The 15,072-nt window shown below is 41.5% G+C and overlaps 1 protein-coding gene across 2 annotated transcripts in view; it reads left to right on the top strand.

Annotated features, from left to right (window-relative positions):
• cpped1 (calcineurin-like phosphoesterase domain containing 1) overlaps positions 1 to 15,072 on the top strand; it is a 32,986-nt gene that overhangs the window by 1,246 nt on the left and 16,668 nt on the right. For both annotated transcript variants that reach the window (XM_051418231.1, XM_051418232.1), the window contains exons 2-3: positions 2,688 to 2,906; positions 14,644 to 14,816. In XM_051418231.1, the coding sequence (XP_051274191.1) occupies positions 2,688 to 2,906; positions 14,644 to 14,816 (392 nt within the window). The remainder of the gene's footprint in view (positions 1 to 2,687; positions 2,907 to 14,643; positions 14,817 to 15,072) is intronic.

Here is a 15,072-nt window from a genome sequence, read left to right as displayed (position 1 = left end):
ACACATCTGACTCCAGAGAGAGACATTGTACTATAAAGTATGCTCAGTGTAGCACAAAGCTTGCAGGATTTATGTGAGTGCACCTTGCAGCTTCAGGAAATCTTTACAGATTGTGTTTTCTTGTTTGGGGCTCGCACAAAGAAGATGGCTAATAACTGGGACCAACATGTACAGGGGGGTGTACATACACATTTGCACATTATATTTATATGCAGTGCACACTTCCTTGATTCAAAATCCTCCCTGTGTAAAGAAGATGTCGTTTTACCTCCTTACTGAGCTGTGTATTGTTAGGTAATGATTTCCATATGCACACTCTCCTTAGCTGAGACAGAGTTTAGAGGCGAATTTGCTGAGCTGCAAGAGTTCAAAATGTGCTGGTGAAAGTTTAAAAGACTGTTCACTCAAGAGGTAAATGCTTATGGACTGTCACCACACCACAGCAGGAAACCTAACGTTATACTACAGTGGTCATGGCAGCTGTTGAAATTCAAAATCCATCCGCGGTCCCCACTGTGTAGTCATAAGTTAAGATCAAGGCCATCCTAGTCTGGACTGAAGGCAATGTAAAGTAATTTGATTGAATAGACGATGATGATAATCATAAAAGTAGAATGTGTTTCCCTTTGTGGTTTCATAAATGTCAATTACAACGAGGAGATCATTGTTAAGCTTTTACTCGTCTGCTTCCCAGGAGCAACACTCTCTTTGTCGCTCTTTCTTTTCCTATCTTTGCTCTGCTTTTCTCTGGAGGACAGAATTATCATTAACTCATTTGGGAGGGAGATACACGGAGAGCATGTTAAACACAGAAGATGCTGAACAGCTAGTGGTCCCTGCTGAGTGTGAGTGAGGGGATTTGTACAGAATGCAGATGCAGACTCTCCACAGTGAGAGCAGTGCATAACTACAGTGCTGCTTCCACATCCTCCGGAAACTAAATGAGTGGAGCAGAAAGCTGTTGTTTACACCTGCTCTTAGCATCTGTCCATTTGCGGGCAACAAGGGGACCCCATTTCCATACCACTTAGCTGGGTTTTCTCTTCGGTCCTTCATGTCAAACCTTGTCATTACCATCAGCCGAGCCGCGTTGAGTGTCTGCTTCCGTTCTTTACATGGAAAGCCGGAAACGGTTTGCGGTGTTAATGAATATTGGAGAGAGATTAGTTTGTAGGGCCCTCCTGTTTCGTAATATCAGGATTATGTAAAACACTTGTTCATTGTGGTACATTCGTGCTCTAACGTGTAGCTTGTTTGTTAATTATTTATCATTTGTTACTCATGGACTGAGCATGTACAGCGTTAACAAAAGGTTGTACATTCCCCCCACACCCCCTGGATCTTCAATTCCCAGTCCTGAATCCTGATCACAGCACTTCCAACTAATCAAGTGTTGCATTCATTCCAAGAATGAATATATAGCTTCTACATGAAGCTTTCACAACAGGCCATATACCACCGAATGACTAATGCTGTGATAACACCTAATCCGTAAAGCTTTTATATTTTCTCTTACTATTATGTGCAGTGTTCTGTGCAAGCATCCTGTGACCTAAACATATTGAAATGAAATTGTTCAGATGCTGCCTGAATATGAAGTTAATACCCACCAGATATATCAAAAGGTCAGCTGCTAATGAAAGCTGCCTCCATTAAATCAGTGTGTGAACAACTTTAAATTTGAGCAAAAGTAGCTGGTTGCATATTCAATTAAGGGTCCAGCGTGTACCATTTAGGAGGATATATTGGAAGAAATGGAATATAATATTAATCGCTAGTATATAATCACCTGAATATAGGAACCTTATTGGTACCTTAGAATTAGTTGTTTTTATTTACAGATGCCGTGGACATACAGAGGAAGTCTGCCATATTGAGCCTCCATTGTTTTCTTCAGTAGCCAAGAATGGACAAACCAAATACTGGCTGTAGATTGGGGCTTTCGCATTTTTCGTGTCCACCATAGTTCCTCCTGCACATTTCACAGCCTGTTCTCATTCCCAGGTTGTCAAATACAGCAGCCATCAGTTAGTTGTAAACTGCAACTTCACCCCTAAATACCACTAAATCCTACGCACCAGTTCTTTGTTTATACACAATAACATAAGTGCTTCAGCTGTGAAGACTGACAAATACACCTTAGGGTGGTGTAAATTGAAGAAAACTTTTTTTTATAAAGAAAAAAACAAAAAACCCACATCTGCCCGCTCCACATCTTTGCCCATTTGTGGATGGGCCGGGTGCCGGTGGAGTCAGGACTGCCAAGATTGCGACAACTAGAGCCAGAGCTTCACAACGGCTCTTCAGAAACCTATGAGTGACCTAACAGAAACTAAGTCCATTTTTAATTATATAAGCTTGGCACTCCACTATGTTTATCAGCCTGTTTTTTTGCTGAAAGCAGCTACGTTCCATGGCTGAAGTTGAGGTTGATGAGTTGCAAAACATTAAAGTTGAGGGCCGTAAAACCAAAACACTGAGCTGAAAGCTCCGTAGAGCTGATCAGTCAAGGGGTTAATTCTCTGTGGGTTTGACTCTATTAGCAACACATTTCTTATTACACATAATAATTAATAAGTCTAACATTGAATCAGCTTTAAATAGAGTGTTATTGCATTGTAGTCTTAGTAATAACTGTCTGTCTTTGTCAACACAACTGCTAAGTCCATTCACGCCTCTTGTTGCAGATGCAGAGTGTGAGTGGACGGGACCATTTTGCTTCATCCAGGCTGCAGACCCCCAGCTGGGGCTGATGAAGGCCTGGAAGGACGGCGACTGCGATGGTGGAGGGGAGGAATGGGCCGAGGAGGTCGAGCTCACCAAGCAGGCTGTGGAGGCCGTAAACCACCTAAGACCCAGGCCGAGGTTCATGGTGCTGTGTGGCGACTTGGTCCATGCCATGCCAGGTAGGGATAGAGCACATAAGGACATGCATACATTCTATAGGTTTCAAGAACTACATAAAAGTATTGCAGCTGACATTTTCTTTTCAAAATGATGAGGCTGTTAATCTTTTTGTCTTGAATAAGCGTATTTTAGCTAGTAGTTTTCAACAGGTCTTTAGTGGAAGCACAAAGTGTGAGCCCTGCTGTTGTGATGAAACGCTGTTTGAAGTACATCGCTTAAACATTGAAATACTTTTAACTTCTGTGAACGATAAGTACATGCTGAGTTCTGAGGGCTGTAAAGAAACTACAACAGCACATGCTCACTACTGAAAACAAGCCACGGCAGTGAGGAAAGGTTCCCAGCGGACTCACAGCCGTATGGACGGTAAAAAACAAGATACTGGCATCAACCAGGGTAGCTGCCAATTATCCGCCTAATGTTGAAGGACACAATGTGAACTCACAGATGCTAGACGTGTGAGCTTTAACTCTGCTCAGCCTCTTTCAGTGAGACCAAATGACACAGCAGTGGTCCCATGAACGTTATCTCATGGCATCTGGTACATCACGCAGGCTCATGCAAATGCTGCACTTGTTTCAAAGTGTTTGAAATGGCCCTCCCAAATTACAGATAACAACAGACTAATTAGAAATACAATCTGTGATTTAACGCACTATACGGCGTTTTGCCAATCGACTTGCTTTTATGCCCTGTTTGTATTCAGCCCTTCAAAGCGGCTTGTTGACAGATTTTCCTCACCCAAAACTGAGATTTTGTTTTGAGAGCTCAAAGGAAGGTTATGAGGAAAGTAAAAAATTATTAACAACCAGGGATGTCAGGATACCAGAAATGTAGTAGTTGATACCAATACCAGTGAAGTTCCATGATTCCCGATACCCAATCCGATATCCCGGTAAAAAACGAAACAATGAATTCCATGTATTTCAACATATACGCCTTTTTTTAAAAAACATTTAAACATTACAAAAAACAACAACAGTGGCATTTAGCCTTTAAGTAATAAACTAAAAAACAACTTCTCCGTGAACTCTTTTCTGCGTGCCTTTTTGCCTTCCTTATTCATTAATTATCGTTTGGTTTTCATACAGACAGTCAATTAATATCCGCCTACGAGTCTAATTTTTTACCACATGTTTTAATGCCTTTCTTCGTCTTACCAAACAGTATTTTCAACATGTGAGCACACATCTGACAAGTTGTTCGGAGTTCATATGTGAAAACAGTTTTACTGTTTTTCTCTTCGATGAGTCAAAAGTTCAATACGTTGTTGTTTTTCCGTGCAGGAATGTTAGGCGTTCCTATTCCTTTAGCATTTAACAGCAGACTAGAATATTTTTTAGGCATATACAAATAAGCTATAGGTATAGGTAGAAAAACAAGTACCGTCAGAACTTTAGCATTAACTTGGTACATCCACCACCCAAAACACTGTGAAATTACGTACTACATGATAACCATCAAACCAAGTTGTATGTGTTATTCTTTGGTAAAATAAAAAAACACCTGTGGAATTTGGACTTTGCAGCCAGTGAACATAAAAGTCTTCCTACTAAGGTTATAAGGGCTCCTTGCTGCTTTCATACACACAATACAGCCTTTTCATATGACTGACATCTTCTTTATGTTCACCAGTAGTTCTGTTGTGAGCATAAAGTGACTGAAAATTCATATTAACAGCTTAGATCTGGAGATATGTACCATAAAGTTAGGAGGATCTACTAGCAGAAATGGAATATATTATTTAAAGGTGTTTTCATTAATATAGAATTAGCCATCTACAGAGGGAGTGGGTCCTCTTCTATGGAGTCCACCATGTTGAACCACCATGTTTCTACAGTAGTGTTTGGTTAGTTTAATGGCTACCGTAGTTTGATGCTTAAGCTTTGTTTATACTCAATGCAAGTGGTCAGTGGGTCAATGTTTGATTCATAGTGTTGCATTTCACCCAATATTAGAACCACCACAACACTAGACGGATGCATCGAATATAACAGGCCATATCACAGTAACATTTTGCGTTTTATGTGCCAGGCTATGCATGTACCTACAGTGGTGGAGTTACATCCAGGTAACTCTTTCACCTTGTCTCATTACTGAACAGGAAACATTCTGCAATCAATCATCTGAACCACTTTCTCACTACATACAGTATGTTGTTGTTGTTGTGTATATATATTAAAAAGTACAATATGTGCAATATCACTGTAATGTGCAGACTGCAGACTTAATAGTGGGAATGTGGGTAGTGCAAAAGACCAGCGACCAGCAACAGAACAGTTCCATGTGTGGAGGTCAGACTGGTCAGCAGTGTTAAACTTCTGCTCACTCAATGCCCACTGCAGGTTTTAGTTTTTGACCCGCCCAGCATGAGATGACTTTCTGATTAGGTACAAAAGTTGCTCTGACGGGCGGGATTATACCAATGTCAAATATACAGTATATGTCAGAATAGCAAAATGTGACAGGAATGTTTCTGACTGAAACCATTAAATTTGTATGCTTTTTCTATCATATAGGATTCCACATGGGCACACAGTGAATGTCATTTGTAGCCTCAGGCTGAATTGTTTATATGACCCCAGTGCAACAGGCAGGAAAGGTTTGTGATGACCTGCAAAATCAATGCATGAATGCAATAGTGAATGGCATTTGATCAAAATATGATTGACAGGAGTGAGTAAATATAAAGAATGTAGCAAGTCTTGAACTTTCAAATCTTCCTCATACTGCACCTTGTGTCTTAGTCCGTTGCTGCAGATTCTCAGATATGTTATTAGCAGAATTCGAAGCTTTCTGATATTCATCAGTCTTTAAACAGAATGGAATATGTCTGATATATATATATATATATATATATATATATATATATATATTGATTAATGTGTTCTCAGCTGCCCTCTGAGGTAGTCCTAATCTAATTAATGCACTCTGTGAAGAACATCAGCTTTGGGATGCTTCAGATATAGAATATTCCTCATTGAGGTAGGTTTGAACATTAGCCTTCTCTGTTTCCCAGCCTGAGTGTGTAAACAGCATGCTCCCCTCTGACAGCAGCTGATATTTATCTATTAAATAGCAGGCCTGCTGCCTATTCTCAGACAAGGTTAGTTTCTGTGCCGATGAAGATTCTGGCTATTGATTAGACAAGCCACACTTTAAATTCATGTCCAATTCTTAAAAATCTATACAAGATAGTGGCTGGTGGTTTTGGGAGAAGCTGCTGCAGCTGGGAAGTAAAAAAGTTAGTTTTCTGACCTGTTTGTAAAGTCTAGTTTGCAAGCGTCGGACCCCCTGTCACAGCATGCAGTATTTATCTATAAAAAAACACCTGGCTGCCTTCAAGCTGTTTGTATGAATTTAGGTTTGTTGAAATGGTTCAGCAGTTAAATACTGGTTGCAGATGGAGAATATGAGGCCTTTTTATTCAATCATTTAGTTCGTAAATAATTTCTAACAGCAGCGCACAATAGTTTCTCTCTATGAATCTTATGCTGGGAGTTAGACATGTTAGATGTCTTGGAACCAGGACAGCAAGCCGACTTGTTTTGCCACGGTGGCAGCTGGTTTCCCCAATTCACCAGATGCTTTCACTGTCTAGCCAGACAAATAGATTTTCAGAATAGAACTGGGCTTGAAAAAAAGCCCCAAAATCTCCAGAAATGGCTGGTTGAGTAAACAAAATAATCATTTTGCTGCTCATTTCCCACCTTGTTTGGAACTGACATGGCGTGTTTGACTCATGCTGTGTTCAATTGTGCTCCCTTCTGTCTGTCTGTGTCTCTATTTCGGTAGTGACAGAGATGTGATGATTAATTCAAACCTGCAAACCAACCAATTCCACTTATAAAGCAAAATACCTTTTTAAAGCTGTAGACAGTACTCGTGTGTTTCTTGACCTCCGCCAATCTACGTGTAGATGGCGGGCATTAGTGACAAGTAGATGGTTTTATTGAAGTAACTTTAATGAAATGAGTGACTACAGTGTGCATGTTTCCTGATGTCCAGCTGCTTGATTTGATAACTGACTAAGACGAACGGGCTGGCAGGAACCACTGCAGAGTTAATGTTCAACAAGGAGAGCCACAAGCTGCCAACCAATGCAAACCACCTTTGCATGACAATTAGGGAGTAGCATGAGCTCCCTGCCTGGCCTCAAGGAATGGGCATGAGGAAAGAAGTCGGCAGGCAAACCTGTGTCTCTCTCCATCTCTGCATGCCCTCTCTCTCAGTATGTCTGTTTACATGTTTGATTGGATCACTATGAAAGTATCTCTGGCCTTGATGCTGATCTGAAGATTATGTAAGTTATTAAGCAGAAGTAGAATTTCAGAAATTTTATATGTGGTGCAGTGTGTCATCTGTAAACTGTCCTTGGCCCTGTTTTTAAATATGACTCAAGGCAAACTATTCATATGCAACACAGATTTAGTTTGGCTTAGTCACAGAGCAACTCTTGCCTTCCTCTTCTCTTTTTTGGGTCATAATGACCACCAATTTTAGCTGCACAGGGACAGTCATGAGCACTCCTGGAGCTGTCTTCCCCTATCATCTGTGAGTCTTGCTGTAGGCGTCCAAATATCCTTATCATCTCCATGACTGCACCATTTAGACCAAAACATGGCCGCCATCCATTTTCGACATCCCTCCCCGTCTACCTCTGATTATTCGCATTAAGGTCGCAGTGAGATATTTTTCAGATGCACAGTGGGACAGTAGATACTGTAAGCATGGGGTTTAAACCACAAGGCCTTGGGGACCTTTAAACACTTTGGCGTCAGCCCTTGTTACTGTCAGCCCCAACAGAGCAGGTTGTGTGTGCCATCCTCATTACTCACCACGTCCGTCACTTGCCTGGCAACCGGGCTGCTGCATCGGTAGGGAAGAGGGAAGAGATATTATAGCCGGAGCTGCTCCTTCCGTCTCTCGGCTGACATTTCCCCTTAAACTGTTTATTTACAATACAGAATGAATGGGTGGCGGCCAGGGGAAGCTGGCTGTCAACCGGCATTGTCAACACTGCTGCCTGTCGGCGACAGGAAATTGGCAACTGTATTTCTGTTCCCACGGATTTCACTCTCTATCTCTCCTCTGCGTCGCTCTCACATTCTTTTTTCCTTTCTGTCTCTTTGCTCTCTGTCTTTCTCTCACACCTGTCTGTTCTCTTTAGTGAACAGCTGTGGTCTCGTGTCTCATACCTTATTTTGACAACTTTCATTTGCAAGTCTGACACCATACACAAACACACTGATTTATTCTTTCCTCTGATGAACCTATTTGAAGCATCCATTTAAATTAAATCTAGTGTGGAGGAATTAAAAGTTCTGTTTGTTTTTGTAATTGTTCTGAAACAACAAAACAATTGGATCATTGTGTCCATCAATATTGGTTTGCGCTGGATGCCAAGGCATCTTGAACTGAAGGCTAACTAGTGATGTCTCCATTTAATGAATTCCCTTTCTTGTCACAGACTTACTGGGGATGTGGCGATTAGAAAAAGTTATTCACACAAGATGGAAAGGGAACCCTGTTTCTCTAAAAGGCTTTGATTTGCATCCCATCACAGTGGTCCATGAGGTACAGTAAAAAAACTAAACAATTGTTAATCATGCTTCCTAATGAAATGCTGGCAAGTGTTTGCTCCAGCAACACTGTGTCATCCAGACCTTGATAGAATGTTCCTTGATCCCAATTGCCTGTTTCTTCTCCAATCCAAGCAAACCCCCAAGAGGCGCTTTCTCATCTCAAGGACTTCCTTCAATCTCGCCCTATCTCTGCCTCTTCCTCACTCACTTTTACTCTCCTGTGCCTTTCTCTCACTTATTTTCAAAGCTGACAAATGAAGAGGATAAAGAGTAGGGTGGGGGGCAGTGGCGGAGGGGGGTGGGGGGTGAGATACAGAGCTGATTAGATTAGAGAAACATGCTGGACTTAACACTCTCCTAATGAGCACTACAAAGGATTCAAGCTGTGTCTCTGGGGGTTCGTGAGGGATGTTACGCATGATACAGTAGGGAGAAGTGTTCAAGTATGTGTGCGCCTCAGCGTATGTGCACACGTGTGTAAAACTCACAAAGGTGAAGTAGAGGTTGCCTTGGGACTTCCCTGTCCCCTCGCTGTAACTGTGGAAGCCTGTTTAATTACCATCGAAGGCAGATAAAATTGGTCTCTCTATGGGATTCTGAAGCAGAAGGAGAGTCTTGAAAGAATTTGTTTTTGGGGCATTTTTTTTGGGAGGGGATGTGTGAGCAGGAAGGTTCTGTGTATGTTTATCTAAGGGTAAGGTTGTCCAGTGGCTTGTGGACAATAATATGACTGCCAGGACTGTAGACAGTCAGACATCTCTCTCTGTTACCATTTTCAAACTTTCATAGTGTGCCTGGAGATGCACAGTTCAAAATGTCAGTCCGAAAACATCCTCTTAGACCCTGTAAGACAATAAATAAATGGCAGGGCAAATTCCTCCATTTATCCAGTTTTGTAGACATATCTGAGTCCAGGTCACACTGAAAGCCGTTGGTCCATCTCCTTGAGAAGAATCCCAAGAATATGGTATATGTACTCTGCCTAGTATTTTGCCCTGGGGTCTCCTCGAAGTTGTATGTGCCTGGAAAACCTCTAAAGGGAGACATCCAGGAGGCATCCTCAAGGCACCGGTATACTCCATCAGAAGTGCTTTTTGAACAGCTTCAAACACCCTTTCTCCCCACACCCTTCCAATGCTGGAATGTTGGGGAATTGCAAACTAACAGTTTCTGTAATTTTCCAAAACAGACTATCCAACATTCACACCCACTTCATGCAGTATTAGCCAGGTGTTTGGAGGTGAAACATTTGCCAGGGTTTGAATCTCTATTTTCAGATTTTTACATAACTACTTCTGCCATTTTTCATGTAAACAACCTACAAGTACATGAAAGTCTTGAAGGAGAGATGGTCTAGACGTGAAGTAGCTCCACTCTTTCAGTCATTACCCAAATCTCATGACCATAGGTGACACTGATGAGGTTTTGAGTGATAAAGTTTAAAAAAAAAAAGTTTTATACCCCAATCCTGTTTTGAGTCCTTTAACATTGGTTGTCTGAGTCATATCCGATACACATTGAAATAACAGCTGGAGACCACAAAATTTGGCACACCTTATTCTTACAAGCTACTTGATACGAATACTGAAGCTCCTGGTTCAAAAGAATGAAAGATTAACTGGGAGAATGCGACTCTTGAAACTGACATGATATGATCCACTAGAGAGAAGACGTATCACTCCATTGGAAGTCTAGAGACTACAGACAATGTTCAGTTCACTTGTGTGGTGTTACAGAGTGGAGCCTTTTCACTCACGCAAGATCTTTGGCCGAGCAGACACTGAAGAGAGAGAGCACTTTAACCAGACAAGTTTAAATTAGGTCTGTTACTCATGGAATAAACCTTATTTAACAACCGCTAATACCTGCCTGCGGAAGATTCTGTTACCACCAACTAAATGCTGCACTGTGGAGCCAGCTGTTGTAAAGGAGAGCCGCACCGTTAAACTAGTATGTGGGCAAAACAGTAAGGACAGGTTCAGATTTTGACTGGCTTTATTTTAGCCAATACGATTCTTTAAAATATCCCAGGATCACTCCGGTACCGTTACTTAAGATCAGCTCGGGAAATCTCTAGTTCTATAATGACAGTTTAGTTCATAGTATTTTAATTTAATCGCTCAAATAATTGATCCAGCATACTGTAACGTAGCTAGGTTGTGTGTGTGAAAGCTTGTAGGATACATTTAATATGACTTCATCCTAGCTACCACCTTGTCAGAAACTGTAGGCCATTGCCACATCAGCACGACCTGTCAGTGCCAGTACATGCTCGAGTTAGTCACAAATGTAGAGGTCCCCACTCATTGAAAGTTGTTTAAATGCAGAAAAATGTATGCGACAGTAAGACCCCACGCACTGAGGCCTACGTGCAGTCTCGACAGCCAGTCTTCAGAGGAAATTGAGGAAGTGCTTATAGTGTTGGACAGGCTCAACGAGAACCTGCCAAAGTCTCCTGTCAAGGTTTGAGAATCACAGTGTTGCAATCTCATTAAATGAACAAAGCCTTTCAGTCAGAGCTCCAGAGAGAGCAGAGAGCAGCCTTGTGTTTTTATTTCTATATACCCTACTCAGTACATATATTGCTTTTTCCAAAAGAGGAAAGCAGGGTGAGAAGATGTTTGAATAAAATGTAGTTTTTAGGGGTGGGTAAAAATATCGATTCATCAATGCATTGCAATATATTTTTTCCCAATTCAATATCGATTCATTAAATCCTCTGAATTGATTTAAGCCCCTGGTAGCAGCAGTGTTAAACCAGCGCCTTCAACTTTAAAAGCAGACGTTTGGAATCATTTTATATTCCAGTGTAAACCCGGAACACAGGAAATAGACCAAAGTAAGGTAGTGTGTAAGCTGTGCCAGGCAGTACTAATATACTGCAATAACACAACAAATTTGTGCAACCACTTAAGCCGACACCATGCAGATGCTCTGCAGCAACCCGCAGCTAAACCTGTGGATTCAAAACAGATGCAACTCGACAGATCCTTCCTTTGCAAACTGCCGCCAAACTCTGCCCGCGCACAGAAGACAACGGAGTCTGTGGCAGTCTTCATATGTAAGGACCTACGACCCAACAGTGTCGTGGAAAACGGGGGTTTTAAGAAGATGGTATACACATTGGAACTACGATACACCATACCAACACGCAAACACATGGCGGAAGTCGCCGTCCCCAAGCTGTAATTTACTTATTACTGAATCGCTGTCGAAGCATTTAAAATCAATATCGAATTGAATCGATATCGAATCACATTGTGACCTAAAGAATCAAAATCAAATCGAATCGTGAGGTTCTTAACAATACCCAGCCCTAGCAGTTTTCATAAAATGTTTCACGACTCTTCATTATTTGCTGATTGTGCGTGAGTGATAATACTTATTTAGGAAATGAACCTATCTGCAGCCATCTTTAGTACTCTTTTTGGCATAATCTTGACCTACTTTATGGAAATTGGTTCACAAATCCTCTACTCCCCCTTGTATCCTACCCTCTGCCAAGCAAGTAGTCATTTGCACAGTGTTGTATGGCACTATTACCAGTGATTAAGGAGAAGTGAAGGAGGACATGTTAACTGACAGATGTAACCAGAAGTAGGAATTATATTTTACAGTGAATAAGCAGTCCAGACATTCCAACTGCAGCAGGACATATGTAAACAAATCTACGAATGTTAAACTGTCTGCTGCCTTAATGGAGTCATGCCCATAGCCACTCCCCATTAATCTAAAGCAAGGGGTCTCAAATGTAGATTGATGGGGTACTGTATGAGGATTAGTTTGCGCTGTGCAGTGCTGAGGGATGATTCATGGATATTGCCACATTAGCGGATGGTTGTAGTTGAGGGCAGGCAGCTGGAGGTGTGAGGGAGCAGAAGGCAGCGCAGTGTCCCCGCCACTGTGTTTGGCTACTGGTGCCATTTTTTTCACATTCATTTATCCAAAGAGAGTAAAGTGCAGGTACATGTTCTCGTTAAGCCCCACCTTGCTTCACACTCACTCGATTACACACATTCACACTCGGATGGTGTCAAGCATAAAAACTTTTTTTTTTTTTTTACCGACCAGCTCCACTGGAGCGGTTGACAAGGTCAGGTGCCTTGCTAAAGGGAACAATGATGGTGGTTTTTGAATACTTGGAGAAACTTACCTTCTAGAAATAACCCAAAAAACATTCTCCACTTGTGAATAGATTGTTAAGATCCCATTGTCTCTAACAACAGGGTTATGTGTGAGCTACCAGCTGCAACAATTGCCTCAGCATTTCAAATGACAACCTTCGCGCCCCCTACTCTCCATCCCAGCTTCATTAGTGCGGCTGCCTTTGTTTGTATATCATTGTGGCAGCGGTCAAATATTGTGATTGTGGAATAATGAGTCCACATTGTTGTGGCCTCAGCTGTCAGCGTTTTCATCAAGACTCTGCTTCAAACTGTCAGCTCACCAGAGACCAAACTAGATGTTCAGTTTTTTTTGCTGCACTGCACATCGCCCTCTTGAAACCATTTCTCAAACCACTTATCTATTTATTGATGTTGATACAGTGAGAGAGTTTCACTTTTCATGGCGCAGAATTTGTTTCTTAGAACAAAATGAAGTAAATTAATTTGTTACGAATATTACATGTATCATTGCCATTACTGTAAATCCTTCATGATGTTCCACTAGCATGCTCAAAATGCATTTTAGGGACTTTTGTGGTTTGGATTTTGTAATGTTTTTGTGCACAAAATACTAGGCAGCCATTGCGTAAATGTATTACCACACTCCAAGGTGTCCTGTTTTTGTAAGTTATTGCTTACATATTTCATGCCCCAGTATTTTATGCCCCACATATTGACCATTAGATTAGACTTGCTAGAGCTGCACTGGCAGCTTAACTATTTATTAACAAGATTTACTCTCAGGTGTCATCAGCTAATGTTAGACTAGCTAATTAGATGCAATACTTGACACTGTCGACTGCAGTGAACATTTTATAGTACTAATCTTTTTCTTGTACAAATACTACCTGTTATTCATGAGGAAATTATTACACTGCATATAATTACACAGAAGTAGTTACTCTCCATGAAAGACTTGCAGTAATATGGTGTCACACAGAATCTGTTTTACATAACAAAAAGAGCCTTTGTGTCTCTCTTTGTATTTTGAGTGCATGTTTGTGAGTTGTATTGACAATTTGAAGTCTGACAGGCTAGCTTAATGATAGAAGAAAGACAGGTGAAAACGACATTTACCTTTTATCTGGTCGTGTTTTAAACTCTACACTCTCTCACTCTGTCGTGCACAAGATGTTCTCTCAGAAAAAGGCTCTTATATAATGAGTCCTATCCAAATATCCAAGGAAACGTTTGCTCCAAAAGTAGGCCAGTAAAATAATTACTCAGATGAATAAAGAGGGAAAAGAAATAAGAGAGGAGACGATGGAGAGGAAGGGATAACTTAAGAGCAGTGTCTGATAGGTTTGTTTAATATACATCCTGAATTATAAATAGATCTGAGTCTCACACATTCTCTGCCCATTACCTAGGCTGGGACTGAATCATTTAGCTCAAAACATTTCCCTCCTTTTTGTACGCCTCTCCTTTCACTGAACTTCCGGCTTAATAGCACAGTACTACTGATTTTAACACAACAAACAAATGAACACATTGTAAAGATCTTGTAAAACCAATAGTCTCATGCATCTTGGACCAGTGATTGTGACAAGATGTGGCCGGCGCTCGGCTCAGCAGAAAAGGTTGGGTTTGCCTCGTGGACCGGGGAGGCTTCCACCAGAACACTACTCATCGTGTCAGTAACCATGGTGATATGAAGTCGAGCTGTACAGAGCATTGATCATTCTCTGAGCTGTCATCATTATCATCCAAATAATCCCCCTTCCCTTAGGCGACACTCGCCTGTAGTACCCTTCACACTCTCAATCTGACAGTTTTCATCAACAGTCATATACATTTCTCTGTCTGACTCATTTTAGTCCAGGTAAGATGTCATTATCAATAATAATCAAGCATTGATTTTCTGATCCAAGCCAGTATTGTTTTGTCTTTCTATGCGGACGTCTGTAACCACCACCTAATTTATCACAAGGACACAGAGCCATCTTTCATACTGTGACAGATAGTTCCCTTGTTTTCCCCCCCAGACACTCCATTCAGGCAAGGTCAGGAGCGAGACCTGAAGGCAGCCTTGAAGGGGACAGATCCCTCCATCCCACTGGTATTTGTCAGCGGGAACCATGATCTGGGCAACACTCCCACCCCCAGGACAGTGGAGCAGTATTGCAGCGCTTGGGGGAATGACTATTTCAGTTTCTGGGTGAGCAGACACCTACATTTTTGTAGTAGAAGTAGTAGTAGTTGCTGTAGTATTGGCATAGAAAGTAGTAGTGGCTGTAGTGTGGACGGCTTATTATGACCATGGGCCCTGGGCACCAAATGCTGCTTGCCTTGCGCAGAGGGTTTGTGCAAAGCAAATGACCAAGTGACCTACACACACCAGGCATTATGTTGCAGTTATGTTGATTATTTTGGTATGTGTGTTTGGTATTTTGGTAAGGTTTTTGCAGCTGTAC

The sequence above is a fragment of the Dicentrarchus labrax genome, unplaced genomic scaffold (assembly GCF_905237075.1).
Source record: "Dicentrarchus labrax unplaced genomic scaffold, dlabrax2021, whole genome shotgun sequence".
Taxonomy (NCBI): domain Eukaryota; kingdom Metazoa; phylum Chordata; class Actinopteri; family Moronidae; genus Dicentrarchus; species Dicentrarchus labrax.
This window is presented reverse-complemented; position numbering and strand designations above follow the sequence as displayed.